This window comes from Lathyrus oleraceus, chromosome 1 (assembly GCF_024323335.1).
Source record: "Lathyrus oleraceus cultivar Zhongwan6 chromosome 1, CAAS_Psat_ZW6_1.0, whole genome shotgun sequence".
In the NCBI taxonomy this organism is placed as follows: domain Eukaryota; kingdom Viridiplantae; phylum Streptophyta; class Magnoliopsida; order Fabales; family Fabaceae; genus Lathyrus; species Lathyrus oleraceus.
In genome coordinates, this window is record NC_066579.1 from 430,098,573 (window position 1) to 430,112,104 (window position 13,532).

Here is a 13,532-nt window from a genome sequence, read left to right on the forward strand (position 1 = left end):
ATTTGGCTGTTATGTGCATAAATAAGATTTTAAGTGCGAAAACAGTGGACGCGCGGGCTTCTAAGCATATAACTCAACAAAACTCACAGATCGGAGAATTTCCATCAAAACCCCAAACTTTCCCAATCTCCCTAAAATCCCCAAAATCCATCAACAATCCAACATATATCATGAATTTGCTCGCATATTATCGTTTAATAAGGTTCAGACCCCTTACCTCTTTGGATTGAAGGAAGTTCTGAGCAATCTTTGGCCTTTTCCTCTTCCTTCTCTTTCTCTTCAGCGTTTCTCCCTTTCTCTGACTCTGAGGCAAAAATACGTGAAAAACACTCTGAGTTCTCACCTTGGCCTCTTTTATATCCATTTCCACTTTTACCCTTCCACTCTTCATATTCCATTTATTTTATTTATTTAATTATTATTAAAATAAATAACATCTATAATAATAATAATAATTCCCAATATTATTTAATAATTCATTTTACCTTCAAATAATCATATTAAAATAATATTTAAATTAATCTAACAATATTCTGGGTGTTACAATACACACTGATATTTGTGGTCCTTTCGACATCCCTTCTTGGGGAGGAGAAAAGTATTTCATCACTTTTATTGATGACTTCTCACGTTATTGTTACTTGTATTTATTGCATGAAAAATCTCAATTAGTGGACATGCTAAAAGTATTCATTGATGAGGTGGAAAGGCAATTAGATAAAAAGGTAAAGATAGTGAGGTCTGATAGAGGTGGTGAGTATTATGGAAAATATAATGAGAAGGGACAATGTCCAGGTTCATTTGCAAAGTTCCTCGAAAGTCGTGGCATATGTGCACAATATACTATGCCAGGCACACCACAACAAAATGGTGTGGCTGAGAGGCGGAATCGTACTCTCATGAATATGGTTAGGTCAATGTTAAATTATAGTAATGTACCTTTATCATTGTGGACCTACGCATTAAGGACCGCTGCGTATTTGATTAATAGGATTTCTAGCAAGGCAGTTCCTAATACTCCTTATGAACTATGGACGGGAAGGAAACCTAGTTTGAGGCATCTTCATGTTTGGGGATGCCAAGCCGAAGTAAGGGCGTATAATCCACATGAAAAGAAACTTGATGCAAGAACCATTAGTGGGTTTTTCATCGGGTATCCTGAAAATCAAAAGGGTATAGATTTTAATGTCCTAATCATAGTATGAGAATAATTGAGTCTGGTAATGCTCGGTTTATTGAAAATGGGCAGTTTAGTGGGAGTCAGAAATCACGTAAAGTGGATATTATGGAGACTCGTGGAGAATCTTCTTCACCTAAAGAATCTTCTCAAGTTGTTGTCCCTCTAGTTATGGTACTGTCACACAACCCAAATAGACAACAAATTAATATTCAAAACCCACAAAATGAACATATAGTTGATGAACCAGTTGACAATGTACAAGTCACAAATGAGCAAGAACAAGTGACTGAAGAAACACAAGAAATAGCAGTAAGAAGGTCTGAAAGGCAAAGGAGACCAACTATTTCAAATGATTATGTTATTTATTCACTTGAACATGAATGTGACTTGAGCATTGATGAGGATCCAGTATCATTTAAACAAGCCATGGAAAGTGACAATTCTAAAAATTGGTTCAATGCTATGAAAGAAGAGTTAAAATCAATGAGTGACAATAATGTATGGGATCTAGTTGAGTTACCTAAAGGTTCAAAACGAGTCTGTTGCAAATGGGTCTTTAAGACCAAACGAGACTTTAAAGGTAATATTGAAAGATATAAAGCTAGACTTGTCGCCAAAGGTTTCACTCAAAAGGATGGTGTTGACTACAAAGAAACCTTTTCTCCTGTTTCAAAGAAAGACTCTTTGAGAATTGTTTTGGCTTTGGTGGCTCATTTTGACTTAGAGCTTCACCAAATGGATGTAAAAACCGCCTTTCTAAATGGTGACTTAGAGGAAGAAGTGTATATGGCTCAACCTGAAGGTTTTGTTACTGCAGGAAAAGAAAATTTAGTGTGTAAATTAAAGAAGTCAATATATGGATTAAAGTAGGCTTCTAGACAATGGTATCTTAAATTTAACAATACTATTTTGTCATATGGTTTTGTAGAGAACACTGTAGATCGGTGTATCTATATGAAGGTCAGTGGGAGAAAATTCATAATTTTAGTCTTATATGTTGATGATATTTTAGTTGCTGCCAATGATTTTGCTTTGTTACATGATGTAAAGAAGTTTCTCTCCAATAAATTTGAAATGAAGGATATGGGTGAGGCATCATATGTGATAGGAATAGAAATATTCCGTAATAGATCACAAGGACTATTGGGAATGTCTCAGAAAGGCTATATAAATAAAATTTTAGAGAGATTCAGATGGACAAATGCTCTGGAGGGACAGTTCCTATTCAGAAAGGGGACAAGTTTAGTCAAATGCAGTGTCCTAAAAATGAATTAGAGCGAAAAGAAATGGAGTCTATTCCCTATGCATCAGTGGTTGGGAGCTTGATGTATGCCCAAACATGTACCCGACCGAATATTAGTTTTGCTGTTGGTATGTTAGGTCGATATCAAAGTAATCCTGGAATGGATGACTGGAAAGCTGCAAAGAAAGTTCTTAGGTACTTACAAGGAACCAAAGATTACATGCTCACATATAGAAGGTCAGAGCACCTTGAAGTGGTTGGCTACTCAGATTCAGACTTTGCAGGATGTGTGGACTCAAGAAAATCCACATTTGGATATGTTTTTCTTCTGGCTGGAGGAGCAATATCATGGAAGAGTGGAAAACAGTCCATCATTGCTACTTCTACTATGGAGGCAGAATTCGTGGCATGCTTTGAGGCCACAATTCAATCATTATGGTTGCGGAACTTCACCTTAGGGCTTGGTATTGTCGACAGTATAGCTAGGCCGCTAAGGATTTATTGTGATAATTCTGCAGCTGTGTTCTTCTCTAAGAATGATAAATATTCCAAAGGTGCTAAACACATGGAATTGAAATACTTATCAGTGAAAGAAGAAGTGCAGAAACAAAAGGTGTCATTTAAACATATTGGAACAGATTTAATGATAGCGGATCCGTTAACTAAAGGTTTACCGCCCAAAACATTTATTGGTCATGTAGAAAGGATGGGCATTATGTAAAAGTCCTTGTTAACATTGTATTATTTTTGGTATATATACAAGTATAGTTTAATGTTCGTATTGTATGACATTGTGAATTCAATTAAAGTTATGTTTCTGTTGAGTTTTGACATCCATATTATATTATACATGTTATTGTAATATGTGATGACTAGGTGTCTTTAAAAAGACATGAGAGACACATTATTGTATCCCCTAAAGTTATTTGAATTGAATTGATTCGTGATACATGGAAAGAATCAAGTTGATGAATAATTTGTGACCGCCATGATCCGATCATTTCAATTCATTAAAGATAATAACTTGGTGCTTTCAATGAATGGTGCATAATTATGGTATAAGATTGAAACATCAAGATGTCACATGAGTCAAGTGGGAGACTGTTGGATTAATTTATTATTAATTAGGTGTGACTCATGTAAACAATATTTGCCTTAAATAAAAGACACCTAAATGTGATGATTATTTTGGTAGATGGATAATTAAGTCAATGGGGTTTTATTTTGAAATTCAAAATACAAATCCCTCTTCTCTCTCTTCATGACTGTTGGGACATGACTCTTGGGGTGAAATATGACTGTTGGAATAAAGTGTCTATAAAAGGACACATTTAGGCAACCAACACCAACTTTTCTCATTCCTTCTCATTTTTCTCACAAATACACAAAAGTATCTTCATCATCAAAGATACAAATAAGGAAGAAGGAAGAGAGGAGAAAACAATTGCAAACAAGGATCAATAAATCAGACAAGAATCGACGTCATGGATCCGGGTACGCTTTTACGGTTTTATTTATAGAATCTAAAACATTGTGAAAATCATGATATCAAGATCCAAAACATAAAAATTGCTAACATTTTGAGTCTAGCATAAAAGATGATAAGTAAGATGTTGTACATGAAGTTGTACTGCTTCAAATGATTGTTTCAGTCGATATCTCTAAGAAGAATGCAAAACGCTCTGATGGAAAAACGAGAAGCACCTCTAAAAAGGTAAGTTTATTTGTCCAAGATACCTTTGTGCATGATCTTGAAAAAGTATGACGATTATACTACTGAAAATATGCTGAGACTTGGGAAATTAACCTTGGTCAAGATGTTGAACCCAATGTCGAACCATGTGGCACGATATCCGATGAACCTCTTTATAAATATCAAGATAACACCACGACTGAAAACCATAAAGTGGCTATACATGTTTTTTATCCTAATTTAAATGAGATACTAGTTGAAAGGAATATTTTTTCAAAAGATTTGAGGAATGAGGACCCTCAAAATAAAGAGGCTACCGTTTATAGTAAAATTAATGAAGAAGACAATAAGGGTGATGACAATCCCATTGCCAACCACATAAACAAGATTGTTGAAGAAAAGGCTACTCTAGAACCAACTCTTAATTTTTTGAAAAGCCTATCTAAGTCTATTACTGATAAAGCTAAAAGGAAAAAGTAGAAGGTTGATACGTCAAAGCATACTGTAAAGATTGTGAAGCTGACAACTCCTAGGACAAGTCCTCTGAAAAGTAAGAAAGAAAGTCCTTCTAAAAATGCTCTTGTGAAGAAGAATACTCCTCGGAGGTCACCTATGAGTAAGAGGAGAAGAGTTGAAAATAAAATTGAAAAGAAGAAGCCTCTTAAAAGAAAACTTATTTAAACCAGTGAGTCAGAGATAGATGTCGAAGCTAATGTCCATGAGATTTTGCCCACCTTCATAAGAAAAGTTGATGAAAAAAGAGTTCATGTGAACGCTCCAGATGCACCATTGGACAATGTGTCCTTTCACTCAGAGTCAAGTGTTCAAAAATGGAAATATGTATGTCAAAGGAGAGTTTCTCAAGAAAAGAAGCAGAGTAAAGAAGCCTTGAATTTCAAACAGATTGTATAATTGTTAACAGTTGAAGGATTGATTAAGACTGTTATTGAGATTGACCTTTGTTATGAAAAGCTAGTTATGAAGTTTATTTTGACTATGTGTTTGATCAAATAATGAAGCATGCAGATTCCTTGCTTATGAAGCTACCTGCATCTTTTCCTTGCTTAATCCTTGACATTATCTTGAAACAACACCATGAAGTGTTGAACCCTCAAGAAACTCCAAGCAAAAAGATTGGGCCTCTGACCCATGATAAGAAGCTGTTTATGGGGACATGTGTCCCAAACATTATGGTGATTGAGCATCAAGGTTAGAGTGCTGGTAGAAGTTTTTCTCCAATATCAAAGCCATAAGAAAATATGGATTCTCTGAGATGATGTAAGTTTCAAAGGCTCTTCAAGAAACTATTATTGCTAGTACTACTAGGAAGAGGAATATATATGAACTGATAAAAAATATGACCAAGGAGAGGGTAGTTGAAAAGGCAGAAGAGGTTCACAGTGAAGAGGAAGAAAAAGAGCAGTCTGCAAGTGATGGAGATTCTGGCAGCTCATAATCCTCAAGTGAAGAAACTGAGAGTGAATATGGAAGTGAAGATAAGGAGGACAACTTTGAAGAATAAATATTTGGAAATGAAGATGTCTACCAAGATGTGTCAGGCATCTAATATGATATGTGGTGAATGGTGTGACTATCTACTGATCTTCATTCTTATGTTATTTTTCTGTTGAACTAAGACTTACATGTGATAACATACTAGCCTCTATGTTGACTGACAAATTTTTCCAAGGAACATCTTTGCCAAGTTATGGCAAAAAAAAGGGAGTAATGGTGTGTGTAATGGAGTGGCGTGACTATTGACTTGACTACTAACTTTATGGTGTATGTGGTTCCACTAATGTTGTGCTTAGTACTGACTGGTATGATTAGTACTAATTGATATTCTGAAATTTGTGTGCACACATGTTGAAGCATTTAACCTAACATCTAACCATCAACCTTGTGTGATTGTGTGTGCTGCTATTTTTGGGTGTTAGTAGTAACTTCTAACCTTTGACTACTGACTACTAACTGTATGTGCGCGCATGACTAACCTATCATGAATGATTTCATGTTAACTATTTATGGGAGCATCATTGTGTGTTAACTAATTGATGTGTAGAAAATGATATCCTATTAATTTGTGTTGTTGTTACTCTGACTTGTGCAGCTGATGGTGTGTGTTATGAGTATGGAATACCTTTGATACATAGTTGCGTTTTTGCTTGAAGAGTTGTTTTGCTAAAAATTTCCAGGGGGTGTTATTCTTTTGGATTGACTGCATTATGCAAAATAACATGGAATATGTTCAAGTTGTTTCTGGTACAGAAAGGCTACGTGTTGGACAAGATGTGCCAACATGTGTACTACAATATCTGGTCTCTGACAATAAAAAAAATGTTATCATAATTCTAGTTCATATTTATTTAATCCAAGATTCACTCGACGAAGAAGATTTATAATTTATGAAGAGAATTAATTTGGATGTTCTGGTGCAACATATGGAACATGATGTTCCTGCATGTGTGTAGTGCAACATCTGGCCCTTGTCAGCAGGTCATGATGGATGTTTTTAGGTGTGAAACTTCTAATTAAGATTCAGTCTGATTTGTTGTAGATTGTTTAGGAATGTCTGTGTGATTTGTTTGACAGTTGTTGAAGATCAAATCAGATTTAACTAGAGATTTAAATTTGAATTAAAAATATATAAAATCATATCTTTTGTTGGAGATATTTATGGAGAAAATTAAATCCAATAGATTAAGCTATTATTCTGGACAAAATTAAATCATAAACTCAAAGGAGAAACCCCATAATGCATTGCTATTTAAGGATACTCAAATCTCATGTTTGAGAATAAGTTATGTGTGTTGGGATTAAGTTCTTAGTGCTAGGGTTTTAGCATTTTGTTACTTCTACCCCACGCTAATGTTACCACTCATATCATAAGCATTAGTGTTAGATTTTGTTATGTGTACACCACACTATTGCTTCAGTCACTTGGCATAGTTGTTGATTTATCTTAGTTGAGTTGTAAATTTAACATACAATATTTTTCAAGTTGATCACGTGTGATTAGTGATTCAGAGAAAGTGAGGGGGGTTCTCATATTTAGGGGGAGTCCTAAATAGAAACTCACTAGGATTAGGAAGAGGCATTGAACATCATGGGGTTGGTGTTCCTATAAGACTAATGGTACTAATTCAAAGTAGTGAATTTCTTTTCTTGGGTAGAGTGCGCCCAGACATAGGTGTCGTTTCACCGAACTGAGTTAGCAATATCTTGTGTTATTTTATTGTTTTCTGCATTGTGTTATTATTGCCCTTATATTATTGTCATATTGGTTTAAATTTGGACCAGTTGTTCCAATATCGTGTCCAACATCTGTCCCTTCAGGAATATAATTTGAATTATTCCAATCGATTGGATGACTTTAATAATTGATTATTTTTTATCATTTTAGAAATATTTGATAGAGATCTATTACCCTTGATTGAGACACTATCACAATCGATTATGGATTCGATTTTCTCATATCTAGTTAATTAAGAATATTCTCCAATCGATTAGGCATTTCAAAAAACATATCCTAATCATTCTAACAGGTTCAAATTCATCTGGCTAGGATCTAGAATGTAATACCTTGGTTCCATTTATTTTATTATGAGTTAAAATGATTTATATCATTTTATTTGAGTGTTAGATATATTTTATTGGTATTATTAAGATTGGGTAAAAATTTATTTGAATTATCACTAGTTTTTAATTATTTAAATAATAGAAATAATGAGAAATTGAGTTTTAGGGAGGAAATTAGAATTAAGGAAATGGTGGAATTAGTGATAATTGATGGAAGTTAGGGAATTAATAAAATTAGTAGTGTTTTTTTTAAATAGAGAGGCGGATTAGAGTTAATATTGTTTTGGGGAGAATATTTGTCAGCATAGTCAGAGAAAGCCCTAGTAGAGTAAGAGATATGAGAAGAGAGAGATCCTACTGATGTAACTTCAAGTTTGCTGAATATTCGAGGTATGAGGAATTGTTCACGATATGGGTGTTTAGGGAATAAGGATAGAAAGAATTACTTACCATCATTCTCTTTTCTTTTTGATTTTCCTACTTTGATGAAATTGTTGAATCTAGAGATGCTTTGTGCAAAACCTCTCTTGATTGTAGTGATGTGTTATAAAATTTGTGCTATAATTTGTGACTAATTTTTGTATGAAATTGTATGTGAAATTCTGATTTTTGATGTTCATATGCTCATGTGGTATTTTAATGAAAAGTATGAATGATTTAATGGTAAATGATTATTCTGTGTCAAATTGATGTGATTAATGTTGTGTGAATGATGTATGATGATTTATTGTACGTATGGGGTTCTCTGGAATCGAGATCGGGGAAATTCCCGTGAAAATGTAGCAGAAAAATGTTGCAAACAGGTTTGATTTGAATCTGTTAGATCTGGTGTGTAGTGGTTGGCTGCATTTTGGAAAAATAGGTATTCAAGTAAGATGTTGGACAAGATGTCCTGACATATTGGTTCAACATTAGAGTGTGCTCTATTTCAGTTTCTTGAAAGATTTGTTTCTATTTGTGAGATATCTGAAGATCCTCTGAAGGTTTATTTCACGAGATGTATGGGTCAAGAAACATGTTTTCTAAAAGCAAAAGATTGGTTTGCTTTGTCTTGTTTTTGAAGTAACGATGTCAAAACATTTTTGGAAACATCGGATTTGTTAGAATCAAATCTACAGAAGATTGTGCAGAGTCCTTGGATATGCTATGAATCAAGCCCGAAGCCCATGTCTTTCTAATTCTGTTTATAGATCGTTTCTAAACCTAAGAAGGTATCGAAGTAACGCTGAATATTGTTTGTGTTAGGATTTAGTTGTCTTTTCTTTTTGTGAGACATTCGAGTATCTCTTCGATACTTGAATTTTCCTTAACTTATTGAGTTGTAATTGTCAATCCCTCATGAGCTTTTAAGCAAGAGTGGATTTTGTTTTCCGATATAAGTTGTTGTCACTGTTGTGTGATAAAAGGGAAGTGAGAGGGGTCTCATATCTAGGAGAGTCTTAGATAGAAACTTCCACGGGTAGAGATTAGGTGAGAAGTTTGTAAAACCTGAGGCTGTTTAGAACTTCGAACTAATTTTGTGATAGTGGATTTCCTTCCTAGCTTAGTAGCCCCCAGATGTAGGTGATGTTGCACCGAACTAGATTAACAACTATTTATGTTATTTACTTAAGTGCTACTTACTTAAATCCTGATATTGTTTGTGGTGTGACAATGTGTTGACCCTGGTGTCGTGACATCGTGTACGACATCCGGGATCTGCACACCAGAATTTCAGAATCAGTATTTCAACATGATTCGAATGATAAGTTAAGATTTAGCAAAAAACATTGATGCACAGTTTCAACATGATTTGAACCAGAGGTCAAATTTTAGAAAAAAAACTTATGACTTATTTGAGTCGAATCAGGAAAGCAATATGATTCGAATCAGAAGAGGTTGATTTTGTTTAAATACTGTTTTTATCATATCTTGAGTTTCATGACTCCGGTTGAGGCGCGGTTCGAAGCGTTGGAAAGTTAGCGCATATGCTGATTTTTTTCAAATACATTGGAAAGTTGATGTCTCAAGATGTTTTAAATATTTGAATGTAGTCATATGATGGGTGTTGATGAGAAAACTATTTAATTATAATGATGAATGCCTCATCATTATAATGATAAGTCTTATGATGAATGCCTCATTGGAAAGTTGATGTTTTAATTATAATGATGAGTCTTATGATGAATGCCTTATGAGGAGGAAAAGTGTTGAGTTTATGCTGATATATGTGGTTAAGAGAAGCAAAAGCGTTATGGTCCATTTTGAAGGCTTTTTAATTGGATTTGCTGCACTTTTTCAAGGGTTATAAAATTTGGCATAACAAGTACGACTTTTACAGCATCAGAGGTGAGTTTTAGAGCATTTAAAGTCATTGGATACCAATCATTCAAGGAATATCATAACTAATTCTTCTTAATTGTTTTTTGTATTGTATTTTGAATTATGAGTATGTAAACTCCTCTAGGTTAGGTTGTGTTGATGAACCCGTTTTAATATTGTAGGGTAATATGTTGATTTGACTTTGCATGAATTCTTTAATCTATAAGTTTATTCAATTGCTTCTTGTTCGTAATGCTTTTTATGTGAGATACTTTTAATCTGATTTTGGGCACATATGGAATACTGATCATTAGTCTATGTGTTGGACCTAGGATAACTGTCATGCTTACGCTGGTTTACTAGGGATAGAAAACCTTGAGTAGTGGCTAGTGAGTTAACGCTATGATGCATCGCCTAATCCTGCTTACATTGGTGGACTAAGGATATGTCACTCCAAGTAGTGATTAGTGAGCTATATCACAAGGAATTAGTTATAGCGGTTTTGTTAATTTGTCATGGGATTATAATGATAAGATTATTCATGTAAGACATCAAACATCAACAATAGAGAAATAAGGAATTTTATACACAATCTGATCGCTTTCATAATTATGTTTGAACACTTTATTTTATTTTCACACTTGAACTTGACCCCCCCATTTACTATTTTCTAAGCATTGCACACTTTTTGTCTTGTTAAAAAGAAGTCCATGTGGATTCTATATTTTATTACTTCGACATTATCGATACACTTACCGAGAAGTCACCAAGTTTTTGACGTGGTTGTCGGGGACTGTTGAAATTTCAACAAGGCATTACTTGTAAAAAAAATTGTTTTTAGTTTTTGATTTTTGTCTTATTTTCTTGTTAATCATAGTGCTACTAAGATATTACCTATTTATGTATGCGCAACTCAAGATCGGCGTTGACATTGTTTGATCCAGAAATCAAAAGAATCACATGTTATATCAGGAGAACAATTAAAGAGGCAACTATAGCTCAAAGGATTTTAATAGAAGATCAATAACTAATTTTTTAGGACACTGAAGAGGAGATCACTATGGTAGTCGTACCACCACCTGCTATGAGGGATTACTGCAAAAGAGTCGATGAAGGACAAGTTTCGAGAGGGTTTGTACCGGAAAACCCCACTAACTTTTATAATAAGAATTATGTGCTTTCAGGTTTAAGAGACAAACTGTTTTACGGGAACGCGATTAAAGACCCTTGGACACATCTTGCACGCTTCTACGAAACAACTTCGATGTGCAAACCAGATGATGTCATGGAAGACCAAGTCAAGCTACAGTTGTTTGGTTTCTCACTAATTGGAAGGGTTAAGGATTGGTTACTTTGCCTTCCAAATGGAACAATTAGAATGTGGAAGGATTTAGAGGACAAATTCTAAGAGAGATTCTTCACCACTACACAATCTGCTGAGCAAAGAGCGGAAATTGTGAATTTTGAGCAACGGGAAACTGAATCACTATATGACTTGTGGAAAAGGTTTAAAATTTTATTGAGCAGGTGCCCAAATCATAATATGAATAATATGGAGCAAATTCAAAATTTTATCAAAGGTCTCAAAAGTTAGACGTGCATGATGTTAGAGGTTTCCGCGGGAGGCATGATTGGATAAATGACTGAACCATAAGTTAAAGACCTGATTGCAAAGATATGCTTGAATGAGTGTCGTTCAAAGAGTGATAGGTCAGTAAAATTTGAGACTATGGGCACACCCAAAGGTATGTTAGTTGTTGATACCGATACTGCACTTTTAGCTCAAATTGAATTGTTAATTAAAACCTAGCTAAAAGCGACTTAAGTAAAGCTAACACGAGCCTGGTACAGTCACTTAGGTATGACTTTTGTGGAGGAAGACATGAAAACGAGAGGTGTTCCTTTGAAGGGTCAAGTGAGGATGCCCAATTTTCCAACTTTCAGAAGAGTAACCCATATTCCAACACCTATAATCCAGGATGGAAGGATCACCCGAACTTATGATGGAGTAATAACCAGAATTCAAGTGCAAATCAAGGTATGTAATAAGGCCAAAAAGCTACAATCCAAAGGAAGCCTTCACAGCTGGAAGAGACCCTGCAAAATTTCATTAAGGCCACTTGTAAGACCCTAATTTTTACCCTAAGATCCCTCATGGCATCATATCATTGCACATTGCATCTTGCCTCAAGGATCATAGCATCTTGGCTCCTTAACCCTTGGGTTGGGACTTGTGTGAGTTGGTTTGAGACCACCAAGCATGCTTGAATTGTATATTATTTCTTTTATTATCTTGCTTACTAACCAAAAGCACAAAAATATGTCACTAACATCTTTTGTTTTGAAGCTTGAGCAATCATGTGATCCAAGGCTCCTAGGAGGCCCATATACCCATTGATGTGGCCAGATGAATTTGGAAGCAAGCATGAAAATGGTTCCAAAAGCTCTCAATCATTATATATGCCTCCCAAAAGTATCTCAATTTGTCAATTTGATCAAGATAAACCAAAGGGCTTGAGGATTGTTTCCCAAGGAAACCCTAATTCAACTGTGCATTGACTGTGCCTTGCTCATGAAGCAACCTCAACCCATGATCAAATACAATCAAGGGAAGTTCTTTCATTCATCATTTCATGCATATTTTAACTTATGTGAGTGTCCTCAATCATTAATTCATCAAGATTTTAAGTTTGGCTTTGAGAAGTTGATCAGTCAACTCATTTGACTATTTTGAAATCCATTGAGACCTAACTTTTTATGTTTTTGTCAAATGAGGATTACCCCAAGAGTAAAAATGTTCTTAATAACCATATGAATAAATTTCATTTTTATCAAAATTTCATTTGAAACTTGTAAGGTCATCATCCATTACAAAACATTATAGGTCATTTTGACTGAAACCCTAATTTTGGGTCAACTTCCCAAGGACCTAACTCACTCATTTTTCATGATTTTGAGGTGGGACCAAGTTAATTGGAAAGTTTAATATGTCTACTTAAATTTTTATGTTGGACAAAAGTTCATAATCCTAAAAGAAACACATATGATAATACAAAACATTATAGGTCACTTTGGACCAAAGTCATTGAATCTTGAAAGTGTTCAACTTCAAGTGCCCATAACTTTCTCATAAAAAATCCAAATGATGCAAAATGTAAGTCCAAATTGATTTTCTTGAAAATATCCACAACTTTCATGTTGAAGGTTTTGTCATTTGAGGCTTTCATCATTGAAACAGAAGGGCTTGAAGTTGGTCCATTTTGGCAAAATTCTCATACACATGTTTTGCCCCTTGAACTTCATGATCAATTTTCAATATTTTCCCAACTCCAAATGTATTTTTTTTCAACATAACATTTGTTCCTTATGTCAAGACCTTTCCAACCATTACCTACATGGCTATATTTCAATTTGGCAAATGGTATTTTCGAAGAGGAGAAGTTTTGGTTCCAATTATGCATAACATGTTGAATTTCCACGCACAAGCTTGTACCATGAAATCTGCACGTCTAAAACACCTCACTTGCATCTCAACT

General features: G+C 34.6%; 1 protein-coding gene across 1 annotated transcript; it reads left to right on the forward strand.

Annotated features, from left to right (window-relative positions):
- The first annotated feature begins 2,373 nt into the window (after positions 1 to 2,373).
- Positions 2,374 to 3,144, forward strand: LOC127114454 (secreted RxLR effector protein 161-like). The gene has a single exon (XM_051046586.1). It carries the CDS (start codon positions 2,374 to 2,376, stop codon positions 3,142 to 3,144), a length of 771 nt encoding a protein of 256 aa, XP_050902543.1.
- Positions 3,145 to 13,532: the final 10,388 nt, after the last annotated feature.